The 13114-nt window shown below is 37.5% G+C and overlaps 1 protein-coding gene across 1 annotated transcript in view; it reads left to right on the top strand.

Moving 5' to 3' along the window:
• The window catches only part of LOC139725479 (mitoguardin 2-like), a 40982-nt gene that overhangs the window by 1437 nt on the left and 26431 nt on the right, over positions 1 to 13114 (top strand). Inside the window, exons 2-3 of the mRNA XM_071636554.1 lie at positions 3983 to 4329; positions 11569 to 11805. Coding sequence (XP_071492655.1) covers positions 4176 to 4329; positions 11569 to 11805 — 391 coding nt within the window. The 5' untranslated portion in view covers positions 3983 to 4175. The remainder of the gene's footprint in view (positions 1 to 3982; positions 4330 to 11568; positions 11806 to 13114) is intronic.

Below are 13114 nucleotides of genomic sequence, written 5' to 3'. Positions count from 1 at the left end.
TGAATTGCACTCAAATTTTAACCCACTTCTTAACTCTTCTAAGTGGCAAATCGTGATGTACAATGTTATTCAGACACTCTAGATGCAGTGTAACTTGACTCTGATGAAATTGGGATATTTTGGGAGTTCTTACAGTAATTATAAACTGGCACCTGAAGTATGGGCTTGACCCAAACAGGTGTGTTAATGGCATTAAAACATGCAGAAGACAGAGAAAAGGGTCTTGAAATACAAGTGGAAAAGTCCTAGCCTGTCTTAGGCAGTGAAAAACATTTCCAAGAGGGTGGGTGGGGGTGGGGTTCCCAGACCATTCCTGCTCTAGTTGATAGGGTTAAGACAGCAAAGTTCACTCTCATCTATGCATACAAAAGTGAAGCCACATATCCCAAGATCTTATTGCTCTCTTGTCAAGAGATTTAGAATAAAAATTCACACTTATGGAAATAGCTGGAAATAACAAACATTTCAGGGCAATTTATGACATTATAATAGTTAATCATACGGTACAGAAAGTTTAAAAACGACACCATGGTGTCCCTATTCACCCCGGTCTAACTGATTTTGTATATGGATAGGGGGCCTAGTATGCCCTAAGATCAGAAACATGACCTTGGCCCAAAATCTTATTTGGCCTGATTTGGCTCAACAGTTGAAGATTGACCTTTGACCAACATTGGTACCGTACAGCAAAAGTGATTGTAGGTGTATTAACGTTGGCCCAACATTGTGATAATGCCATTTAAGGTCAGAAGGCCATTGTTATAATGGTGGTCTTTACATGTATGTTGGGATATCTATGTCATACAGTTGAACCTCTCGTATCCGGACAAGTCGGGACCGGGGCTCATCCGGATAAGGGATTTGGCCGGATACGGGAGACTCAATGCTTTATACATGTACATAACATACAAATGTACCGTACTGATGTAGCCCATTGTAGTACCACATGTAGTAATGTGTATACTGCAACCTTTTCATTGTTACATTTGAGGATGTTTGGGGATGTTGAATTGTCTGAAGGTAAGCAATTTGGAAGGATATTTGATGTAATGTATGTTAATCATGTTGGAAGTAATATATAATTCATGTGTGTTTGGGTAGGAGTTGTCAAGGAGTTGGGAATCCCCCTTTCCTCCCGTAATTATTTTAAAAAAATCACAGCGAGATTGCGTCCGTATAATAGAGAGATCCGGATAAAGGGAGGCCGGATAAGAGAGGTTCAACTGTATCAAGATCAGGGCTTGACATTATGATTTATAGTGGTAGCCCAGGACCACTAAAAATTTGATGTTGGGCCACATACCGTATTTCCATGGATCTAATGGTAATCTTTTGGTGGCCTGATCAGGCAACAATTCAAGATGAATTTTTATTTATTGAGTTTTGTTTTGTTTTGTTTTGTTTTGTTTTTTTTTTTTGAGGGGGGGGGGGGCATTACATTTCTTTTTTGGGTCACCAAAATTTCAAATTCAAAGATTTTAGTTGCTCGAATGGGCCACCAGAGAAAAATGTTAGTGTCCAACCGTGAAGGTGAAAAAACATATGTTATGACGTTGGTCTAACTGTGCCAACATTGGTTCAATGTCAAGTTTTCACTGTTGGGCCAATGTTGGCCCGCTGGCCAAAATGACGTCTGGCCAATGTCATGTTTTTGATGTTCTGTTAACATTGTATCAACGTTAGTCTAATGTCAAGCTTTCACTGTTGGGCCAATGTTGGCCCCTCGACCAAAATGATGTTGCGCCAACATCATGTTTTTGACATTAGGCCACGGTACAAGCATGACGTTGGACCAACGTGAGCCATTGTTAGCCAGCGCGGCATTGCTATCTGGTAGTCCTCCCTGCAGTAAGGTGGGAGGGGAGTTAAGTGTACTGTGATACCTTGATGCAATAATCCCTTGTAGCAGCTCTTATATGAAGCTATACTGGGATGAACTCAAGCTTTGTGTCATGAGGGGATGCCATGACGTGTAGCTTGATTAACTCCCTTAACTGAAAGGTACTTTAGTAACCTTTGAATTAATCCAATACTCAATAGAGTATTCTTGAGTTCCTCTCCTTCACATCATAACTGGTTCCATCTCAATTTTGAGTTGTGATAGGTATGCTATACACACCTTTGTTACGGTACCTATACTCTATGCCCCATTTCCCTTTAAGTGTTGCCATTGATTGACAGAAAACAGAAGGCCTACTTATGACAAAGTGAGCTTTTGAATCCTTATGACAATTGATAGGGTTGTCACTGGTTAATTGAAGCCAAATTGTCAAAACATTCTGTTCAGAATGTGAACAATGTTTAATTTACATTGGAAATTGAAACTTATTTGGACAAGTTTACAGATTTTTAAAAGCCATTTTACATATTTTGTTGTCTTAAAAGTCATTTCCAAGTCAGAGTGTTTCAGGAGTATACAATGTATAAAAATTGCTGAATCATTAATAATCTATATTAATATGTAAGAAGACCAGGAGATTTAAGGGCAACCATGCATACTGGGGTAGTATTAACCCTTTAGCAACTGCAGATTCCATTCATATGGCCTATTGTTCCCTAGAAGGTACAACGGACATCGATAAATATCACTCTCATTTCGACAACTTTCTAAATTATGCAAAATAGATCCCTGCATGTTTATTTTTGTCCTTTGGTCAATTCCACGGAAAGGTTGCATTTTATGAAAATCAAACTATTGAGTATAGATGATTAATGAAGCTTAATTAGATGATCTGGTATTGTTTACTCAAAGCAGCCTTTCACAACGGATATTTTGATACCTCATTTGTGAACATTGGTGAACGTGGAGTGGAGTTATGTCCGAAAAACCTTCATTTTTCATGAAAATTGCCAATTTTTGCAAAATTTATGTATCATTTCTGATACACTATTATGATCGTAATACAGCTTGTGTAATTCTCAGATGGCTTATTTTCTGAATGTTCTTTGGTCATAGATTGGTTTGATGATGTTATAGAACTTGTTCCGGCATCAGTAAATATTATTCTCTCAATCTCAAAATGTGGTAGTTGATAGCGTCCCATAAGTCACGTTTTTGTGTGCCATCAGTCACACTGGTTTTCCCTATCCTGCTACTGCACCAATGAGTAGATATTCATACCACTTGGCTCAGGGTAAGCACCAACCCTTTGCTACATTCAGGAAAGAAAATATCTTTCCAGAGACTCTGTGTGTAAGAATATTTCAGAACTTACTTTCCCATGTGAAAAACGGTGGTCCTCAGGTGTCCCATAAGTCACGACAGCAATTTTTTGTTGCTGTACGTAAATGCAATGATACTTTTCAAACTAAGTATGGTGTTTTCATAAACTGTGATATGAAGGATCTGACCATGAACTGAGAAAATGCATTTGATGAAACTATTTTCTCAAAATACTGGTTTGAAATTGCCGAAAATTGTCACTTTGTCCCATAAGTCACAATGGTATTGACCCTTTTTAACTTATGTTTATTTTAAAGCCTATTAAGACTTTGAATACCAAGAGACTTGTGTGTCACAGAAATAATTCTGATACACTTTTGTCGACACTTGACCTCTTTCAAATTACGTTACATATTATTCTATATGAAAACAATAAAAACAGTAAAGCATAATACTATTTTTTTTTTTAAAGCGGACGGGCAGTTTCGGGCAGTTCAATTACTAATGGATTGAGGCTGTCCAAATTACCTAGAAGTGACAGTGGATACGTTTCAGATAATGCAGTGAAGGCATAATCTTGTAAAGCTTGATCTTATACTTTGTACAGTTCTTTGATACTATTGAAGACAAAAAAAAAAATTATGGTAGAATTGCTTTTCAAAGTAGGTTCGCTTCTCTGGTGCTCATTTAAATTCGGTTGCACCTTGTACTAATGGTATAAGATACTGGTAATGCAAAAAATTGCTGAATTGGATAGCTAGGTCAAGTACTGTGTTGTCATGTTTTTGTAAAGAACTTTCTTGTTTCTCTCTCGTACAGGGGAATTGCTGACTTTTATAACCATCACTACACTTTGTGCATAGCAACTGCATCTTCAAGAAGTTGCTTTTGGACAGTTTGATACAAAGGATTGTGAAAAGCAGACATCAGCAAGGAGATAGAGCTGACAACGAAAGCCTTTATTTTTGGTTGGAGAACTTGCTGTATTGTTGCTGAAAGGAGTGTTAGTACGATGCCATTAACTACAAGGACTAAGGTGGTGCTTGCAGTTGCCTTGTCTATTACAGTCACTGGCCTCATGGTAACTGCTAGCCTGCTTCGCAGACGCAAGAGAAGAAAGCAACCCCGGAGGGCAGTGAGACCGATGACCAATGTCTTTGCTAATGGTCAGTAGACTTGGAGAAATATTATAAAGAGTTTTCAAGTTATCAATTAATGTAATTGGCAGCAGACATGAATGTGAGTGTGTGTATAAATAATAATTTTGGTGCTTTAAAGGGCAATTTACCTCGAAACATGTGTATTCAGTAAATGCAGAAATAGAAGAACACATGCATCAATGAAGTTTGAGGACCATCTGCCTCAAAGTCATGAAGTTTGCTGTCATTGCTGGATATGAAGGATACAGCAATTTGTAATGTCATAGTAGTATAGTGGAAATGTGGTATGAAGATAATTTCACCAAATTTCATCTTTCATGAAAAGTACATATCTCATTTTATCACTGACATACCACTTTATATTTGTGTGTCATGAGGGCCTGGGTATATTATTTCCCTTGCCTTCTGAATTAGTTGCCGGTAAACTGAGTGCTCTTTTTGACCCGTTCCTTACGGGAACCTGGTTTACCAGGTTCCCATGGGAGCAACTGATATACGGGAACCTGGTTTACCAGGTTCCCAAAATGAAGACAAGGGTGCCTGCTTCAGTGACCTAAGTTCATGTTTCTTTGTGTTAAAATGCTCAGAAAAGTGGGTTTGATAAAAAGATCAGAGTTTATTCTATCAGGATTTGTTCTCCTGCTGTTTAAAAAAAAGGGGGTTTTACAGTATTATGTACCTTTTCCTGATTTAGTTTTTGGCTTGTTCTGCTGTAAACTTGTACATAATGATCAAGGCTGAGATCAGTTAGAAATGCGGGTTCGCTGACCCCAGTCACCTCATTCAGGTACCTGGTTTTGTGTAGAACAAAAGATTCTGAGAGCTCATCAGCGCACGCTCTATTCATACCTTGCACCCGATCGATATTTCCATTAATCACGGGCACATGTAGTTGACTGTAGAAAGGGGGACACAATGAACCACTTGACTGCCTTCACACAGCTGGATTACCAACCTGTGTGCCTCTCTGTCGACGGGCGAAAAGAATCTCGTTTGGGGGCATTAAAGGCACTCAGAGAATTGCGGAAGGAACGGGTTAATTGTGTACCAGAAAAATGAGAATCTTTGTAGAATTCTCATCATACTTTCTTCATGTTGTTCTATGTTTATGACATCACAAATTATTACTCCCTTCTTATCCAGTGATGGAGTGCCAAAACTTATGAACAGAGTGTCTGTTTTTCCTCAAATGCCACTGATATGCAGTGGCGTATCTAGGGGGGGCAAGGGGGGCACGTGCCCCGGGCGCCACTCCTTGGGGGCGCAAAAAACGGGGGAAAAAAACGAAGAAGAGGAAGAAAAAAAAAGAAAAGGAAAAACGAAGAAGAAGAAGAAAAAAAGAAAAAAGAAAAGAAAAAAAAACTCGCGGGGGGAGGGAGGGAGAATTTTATGATACAGTAAGGCACTCTGAATCTGATCATGCAAACATTATTTCCAGTTCGTATGAAGATTATATATCCGATAAATACAATACCTCAACACAAGAATTTGAATATAATTTTGACTTAAATGATCCGGTTCAGAAACCATCATATGTTTATTTGACTGAAAATCAGTACAAAAATCGTATTATGAATACAGATGACGAAACATTTTTGTTAGCTCACTTAAACATACGCAGTATTAATAGAAACTTCGACAAGTTGCGTTTATTCTTAGAAAACCCAGATCAAAAATCTTGCTCCATCATAGGGCTTACAGAAACATGGTTGAATTCCAATATCAGTCATTTATTTTCTTTACCCGGATTCGAATTTGTATTTAGAAATAGAAACGAGAGAGTTGGTGGTGGAGTTGGTTTGTATATCTCGAAAAAATTTAGATATATTATACATGAGGAGATAGTGTTATGAGCGATGTACTCGAATCCCTATTTATTGAATTGATAAATCCACATGGAAAAAATACTGTGATTGGCGTAATCTACAGACCCCCTCGGTCGAATTTGAATGATTTCTTGACAGTTTTGCAGGATTTAGTACAAAATCCCATTATACTCAATAAAGATACATTTCTGATGGGCGATTTTAATATCGATCTCATGAAATGTAACTCCCAAAATAGCCGACAAGAATTTATAGAAATATTAATGTCTGCTTCGTTTTTACCATTAATTTCCAAGCCTACCCGCGTCGCCAGCCAATCGGCTACCCTCATAGACAACATTCCTGAGTCTGGTATCGTCCTCTCAGACATCACTGACCATTATCCTATATTTGCCCAGGTTCCAATCAAATTGACTAAACAAAATAATTATCATAAGCGACGTAAGATTACTGCAGATAATCTTACAAGTCTCCAAAACAGTTGAAAAGAAATTGATTGGTCTGCTGTATACAACACTACCGATGTCAACTTGTCTTATGACTATCTCATATCTACTATTACCTCCGAAATTGATAACCACATTCCCCTGCGTAACATAAAAAATAGATATAAGCAAATTCCAAGACTCCCATGGATAACTCAGTCTATATTACGATCCATAAATAGGAAAAATAATTTGTTTTACAAATACAGATGCAACCCCACTGAAAAAAATAAGAAAAAGTATGTTTCATAAAAAAACACACTCACCAAATTATTACGAACGTAGAAGAAAAATTTTTATGTTAATCAGATAAGCAAATATAAAAATGATATTAAAAACACATGGAAAACATTAAAAAATGCTATGAACACACCTAACAATTCATCCAATATTTCTGAAGTTCGATGGGGCAATGCCTCCAGCAACACTCCCGCTGGCATGACTGAAATTTTCAATGACTTCTTCTCTTCAATTGGAAAAAATCTTTCTCAAAATATTCCTCCTTGTAGTAAATCTTTTAGTGATTTTTTAGATTCACCTAACTCCAAAACTATATTTTTCGACCCTACATATAGAGAAGAAGTAACAAAGATCGTTGCCAATCTGAAAGAAGGAAAAAGTCCTGGCCACGACGGAATTGACAACCATTTGATAAAAAACATAATTCCCCAAATAGTGGATCCCTTAGTACACATTTTCAACTCATCGCTTACAACCGGCCAAGTGCCAAATAGTATGAAAATTGCGAAAGTAATTCCTATTTACAAGAAAGGGGAGAAGGATGATGTCAATAATCATAGACCCATATCTTTATTATCTTCTATTTCTAAGATTCTCGAAAGAATAGTTTATATCAGAACAGCACGTTTTCTTAAAACTTGTAACATATTTTCAAATTCTCAATTTGGATTTAGAGAAAATCACAGCACAACACACGCACTACTCGCCCTCATCGACAAAGTCACACACGCACTCAAAACATTTTCACACACAATAGGTATCTTCTTGGACTTCTCCAAGGCCTTTGACACGATTAACCATGGAATACTTCTCGCCAAATTATCTCATTATGGCATACGTGGAAAGGCCTTGGAGTGGTTCACGAGTTACCTATCAAAAAGATCCCAATTTGTACATGTCAACGGCTTTGACTCTCAAAATAAAACAATTGCATGTGGTGTTCCACAAGGGAGTTTATTAGGCCCACTGTTATTTATTATTTATATCAGTGATTTTCATAGATCCTCTGAGAAACTATCTATCATATTATTTGCGGATGACTCTAACCTTTTCTTTTCCCACCCAGACCCAAATATCTTAACAAGAACAGTAAATGAAGAATTGAAAAAGGTTATACAATGGATATACGCAAATAAATTGTCACTAAATATTCAAAAAACAAAATTTATGCTTTTTAGTAACTCTTTAGACAGCCTCCCAGGCAATATAACATTTGATACTACTCCCCTAGAAGAAGTTTTTTCTTTTAAATTTCTTGGTGTTTGTGTTGATAACAAGCTTTCATGGAGGAATCATATCAATAACATATGTAAAATCATTTCACGCAATATTGGCGTCATGAACAGATTAAAATATTATCTTCCTTCATCTGCATTATTGACTCTAAAATATTCTAGTTTAATATTACCTTATCTAAACTATGGGATTCTTGCTTGGGGTAATACATATCAGATATTACTAGATAAACTTTTTTTATTGCAAAAGAAAGCGCTCAGAATTGTTTTTAATCTACATACCCGAGAACATACAGATGCTTTGTTTTTTTACCATAAAATACTAAAAATAAAAGATTTGTATGTGTTTCAACTTGGTCAGTTTATGTTTAATTATAACAGTAATTTTTTACCTAAAATATTTCATGATTTATTTCATCGAAATGGTCGTGTACGTAATTATCCCACGCGACGATCCGATGAATTTCATCTTCCATTAATGAGAACCGCATATGCCCAAAGTACATTTCTTTATACCGGACCCAAACTTTGGAATAATCTAGATAATAGTTTAAAAGATTCCCCTAACTTCGTCACATTTAAATATAAATTCAGAAAATATTTACTCTCTACTTATAATTTTAGATAATTTAAATTGTTTTAATTTATGCTTGAGCTTTCACCTGTCCTGATGTAGCAGCACTTTGTGTGTTCTGTATGCAGACCTCTCTTCTTTCTTCCCTCCTCCTCCCTTCCTGTCTTTTGTTCTTCGTAGACTTGTATTGTTACCGTCTTCTCTCCTCTTGGTACTGTCTCGCGTTTTATATGTGTGTGGGTAATGTGCGTACGAGTGTGTTGTCCTTGTCATATTTTCCCGGTACACGTGGTTCAGTGAACAGTGTCCGGGCATTAACATTGATATTTTTTTTTTTTTTTTCACGACCTGCGTATCTCAATATAACTACTATTTTTACAAATGATTTAAATAATCTAATCAAATATAATAGTTTAAAAAAACCCTCGAATAATAGATTATTTACTCATTATTTATCCAGCGATCCACGTCGCACAAGCTTTGCTTTTTAGTGGATCACTATTTTCCATAATCGAATCTATTTTCCGCACGTCCATGAAGTATATATGTATTGTTCCTCCTAATTATTGTATATATATATAAACACATGTTGTTATATACATGTAATTTATCTCGGATATTAAATGAATCTTTTGCAAATGTTTGAACAATATCATTTCATCACATGTATACTTTGTACTAAATTTTGATTTTTGTTGATTGGAAATTTGTACTATGTTGTCTTTTTTTGTTTTCGTTGAATCGAAATAAACTATGATTGAATTGAATTGAATTAATTGAATTGAATGGTGGGGGGGGGGCAGAAAACCAAATCAAACAAGATAAAAACAAAACATGATGACACGGACATAATGACAATGTTTATTGTGTTCACACAAGAATTCCATGTTCTCTCAGCTGAAATACAAAAATTTTCGGCTCGCTCGCTGTGCTCGCTCGTCAAACTTTACATAAAAAAAGAAGGTAAGAACAAAACGTGATGATGACGCGGTAAAATGATAATGTCTATTGTGTTCACACATGTCATTTTATATAGAATCAATTGCAGGCAATATGTTTCACGGAGCAGCGGCTGCAATTTCTTTCGTTTTGAAGCTATCGCCAATTGGATCAAAAGAAGGCGCCAACGGTTTCGAACATACGGGGGGGGGGGGGGGGGCAGAAAAAATTAAGCAAGATAAGAACAAAGCGTAATGATGACGCGGAAATATACAAATTTCGGCTCACTCGCTCGTACAATTTAGAGTATTTTTTTTTAAGTCTACAGTTTGTTGATATAAATCGTTATCTATAAGGCCGTCACTATATCTTGATTAGAATTTTGAGATTTAATAAGCAAAAAATGACAAGAATTCCATGTTTTGTAAGCTGAAGTACAAAAATTTTCGGCTCGCTCGCTGCGCTCGCTCACCAAACACTCGCCAAAATTTATCCAAAAAAAAAAAAAGAGAAGAAGATAAGAACAAAACGTGACGATGACGCAGACAAAATGACAATGTCTATTGTGTTCACACATGTCATTTTATATTCAGTAGGAAAATTGTTACACGGAGCAGCGGCTGCAATTTCATTCATTCTGAAGCGATCGCCGATTGGATCAAAAGAGGACGCCAACGGATTCGAACATATGTGGGGGGGGGGCGCAAAAAAAAGAAATCAAAAAAGATAAGAACAAAACGTAATGATGATGCGGAAATATACAAATTTCGGCTCACTCGCGCGTACTAATTTAGAGTATTTTTTTAAGTCCTCAGTTTGTTGGTATAAATTTATCTATAAGGCCGTCACTATATCTTGATTAGAATTGTAAGATTTGACAAGCAAAAAATGACGAGAATTCCATGTTTTGTAAGCTGAAACATAAAAATTTTTGGCTCGCTCGCTGCGCTCGCTCGCCAAAATTTATCAAAAATCATTACATTTATATCACCCTCAAAAGACCCCTTTTAAGTGCTTGAAAAAGCATATCAAGTGGACTTTGTTTAAAGTCCCTACCGGGATGAGGTTGGGGTTGAACACTTTTTCAGAAATTAGGGGCGCAATTTTCGCGCTTGCCCCGGGCGCCGTTTTCCCTAGATATGCCACTGCTGATATGTTTTACTCTTATTGCTACTTTCACTGAATTCATAAATTTTTAGGGGTGAATTGTGAGTTTATAGATCTAGTAACAGTACTGTGTTGTATAAGATATTTCCTTAATACATTGAGTATATATTTTGTTAGTCAAAAAGGCCACTCACTGTACCTTCACCTTGCCGTTGAAACTTGATTTTGCAGTCCAAAGAATGCAGCATATCAATGAATAGCATTTCTACTCCTCTTGGCTTATAACATGTTGATGATAAATGGCAGGGGAGTGAACAGACATGATTTTCCATCCCAAGGATTTAAAGGCTACTGAGGGATGTGATGAGATAGTCTGGTGATGAAAATCTGAAATGGTCACTCCTAAATGGTGATTTTAATCTAAATGAGCCATTTGATAGGCTTGGAGTCACAGCAAAATGTAGTTGTTTTTTTTTGCTACATGAGCTACCTGTAAAGATGAAACAATATATGCAATGCAAAAAAGGTACACTTAGTTTCTACCTATTGAAGCACTGGATGTCTTTATATGAAGAAGCAATTCCAAGTAATATTCAGTGCCTCTAATTGTTTTATATGGCTAGACAAGTGAGCACAATGTACATCGCCGGACTGTGTCATTATCAAAGTCATCCTTTGTTACTGAAGTCTTTCTTTCACTGAACCATGATTCACAAGCTGATAGAAGTTACATCCTACCTGCTATTACAAATTCAAATAAAAGTATGTTCATGTTTTTAAGGTCAATTTTATCTCAAAACCATCTGAAGCAAACTTTTCTATTCTCACAAATTTTACAGCTACGCTTAGTCATGGGCCATACGTTCACCAAATGACCAGCTCCCCAAAGATTCCTGAGCAGCACCAACATCAGCACATGGCAATTTTGCGTCCTCAGTCAGTATCAAGTACACAGGCTAGAAAGGCATCCTCCATCAGCTCCCTTTCCAGTGTCAGTACACTGAGGTGTACTGGAGGCACTTTAACACCCACCAGCACCAGTGATATAGTGACAGTAGAAGGAATGTTCAACCATGGTGAGTATTGAGGGGATTTTTAGCTCACCTGAGCCGAAGGCTCAAGTGAGCTATTGCGATCGCTCTTCGTCCGTCGTGCGTCGTGCGTCGTGCATAAACTTTTACAGTTTCATCTTCTTCTTGAGAACCCCTTGACCGATTTTCACCAAACTTGGCAGGTAGCATCTCTAGGGGGATAGGATCTCAATTTGTTCAAGTGGGCACCATACCCTACCTGGGGGGCCCCAGAGGGGCCCAAACCCCCCAAAATTAAGAAATCTTAAAAAAATCTTCTTCTCTAGAACCGGAAGTGATAGAGCGAAGTTAATACTATGAATTAGTACATTGATGACTGTAGTTTCAAGTTTGTTCATGGTGGAATCATAGGTGCCCCCCTTGGGACCCAGGGGAGGGGGTTTAGAGGGGTCCTAATGGGGCCCAAATTGTACCTTTTCATCTTTTTCTTTAAAATGCCATAATGAATATTCACCAAAGTTGGGAGGTAGCATCCCTAGGGAGAAAGAATCTCATTTCCATCAAAAGGGCACCATGCCCCACTTTGGACCGAAATTGTAAATTTTCATCTTTTTGTTGAAAACCCTATCACTAATTTTCACCAAACTTGGCAGGTAGCATCCCTAGGGGGATAGAATCTCAATTCCATCAAATGGGCACTGTGCTCCACCTGGGGGCCCCAGGGGACCCCCCTCCCCCTCCTGTAAGGAATCTTTACAGATTTTCTCTAGAACTGGAAGTGATTGAGCTAAGTTAATACAATGAGTCAGTATATTGATGACTGTTGTTTCAAATTTGTTCATGGGAGAATCAGGGGTGCCCCCACCCCCTTGGAACCGGGAAACGGGATGGGATGGGGGGGGGGGGGTTCCAAATGCGGACCTAAATTTTCATCTTCTTGCTGAAAACAACATAATGGATTTTCACCAAACTTATCAAGTAGCATTACCATAGGGATAAGATCTCAAAGTGTTTGAATGGGCACCATGCTTTCCTTGGGGGCCCCAGGGGGTCCAAACCTCCTAATTTAATGAATATTAAATAAGTTTCCAATGTTCTCAGGTAAGAGTCTGCAGGAATGCGTGGAAGGTGAACTTGCGATACTCAGGTGAGCGCGTGACCCCCGAGTCTCTTGTATATTCTAGATATATTTGTTTCATTCCTAGGAGCATCAGACAATCATGACCAAGCTATTAGACTTCACAAATCAAAGTGGCAAACACAAAACCCAATGCCACAGGACTGTCGAAAAAAATTAATAAGATTTATATTTTGATGTTTGTTCTCTCATTTTTGTATTATCCTTCTGTTATTC

Source organism: Diadema antillarum, unplaced genomic scaffold (assembly GCF_040938485.1).
Source record: "Diadema antillarum isolate AM-2024a unplaced genomic scaffold, OU_Dant_1.0 seq00000043_RagTag, whole genome shotgun sequence".
Classification (NCBI taxonomy): Eukaryota; Metazoa; Echinodermata; class Echinoidea; order Diadematoida; family Diadematidae; genus Diadema; species Diadema antillarum.
Note: the sequence above shows the minus strand (reverse complement) of the source record. Positions and strands in the feature narration are given on the sequence as shown.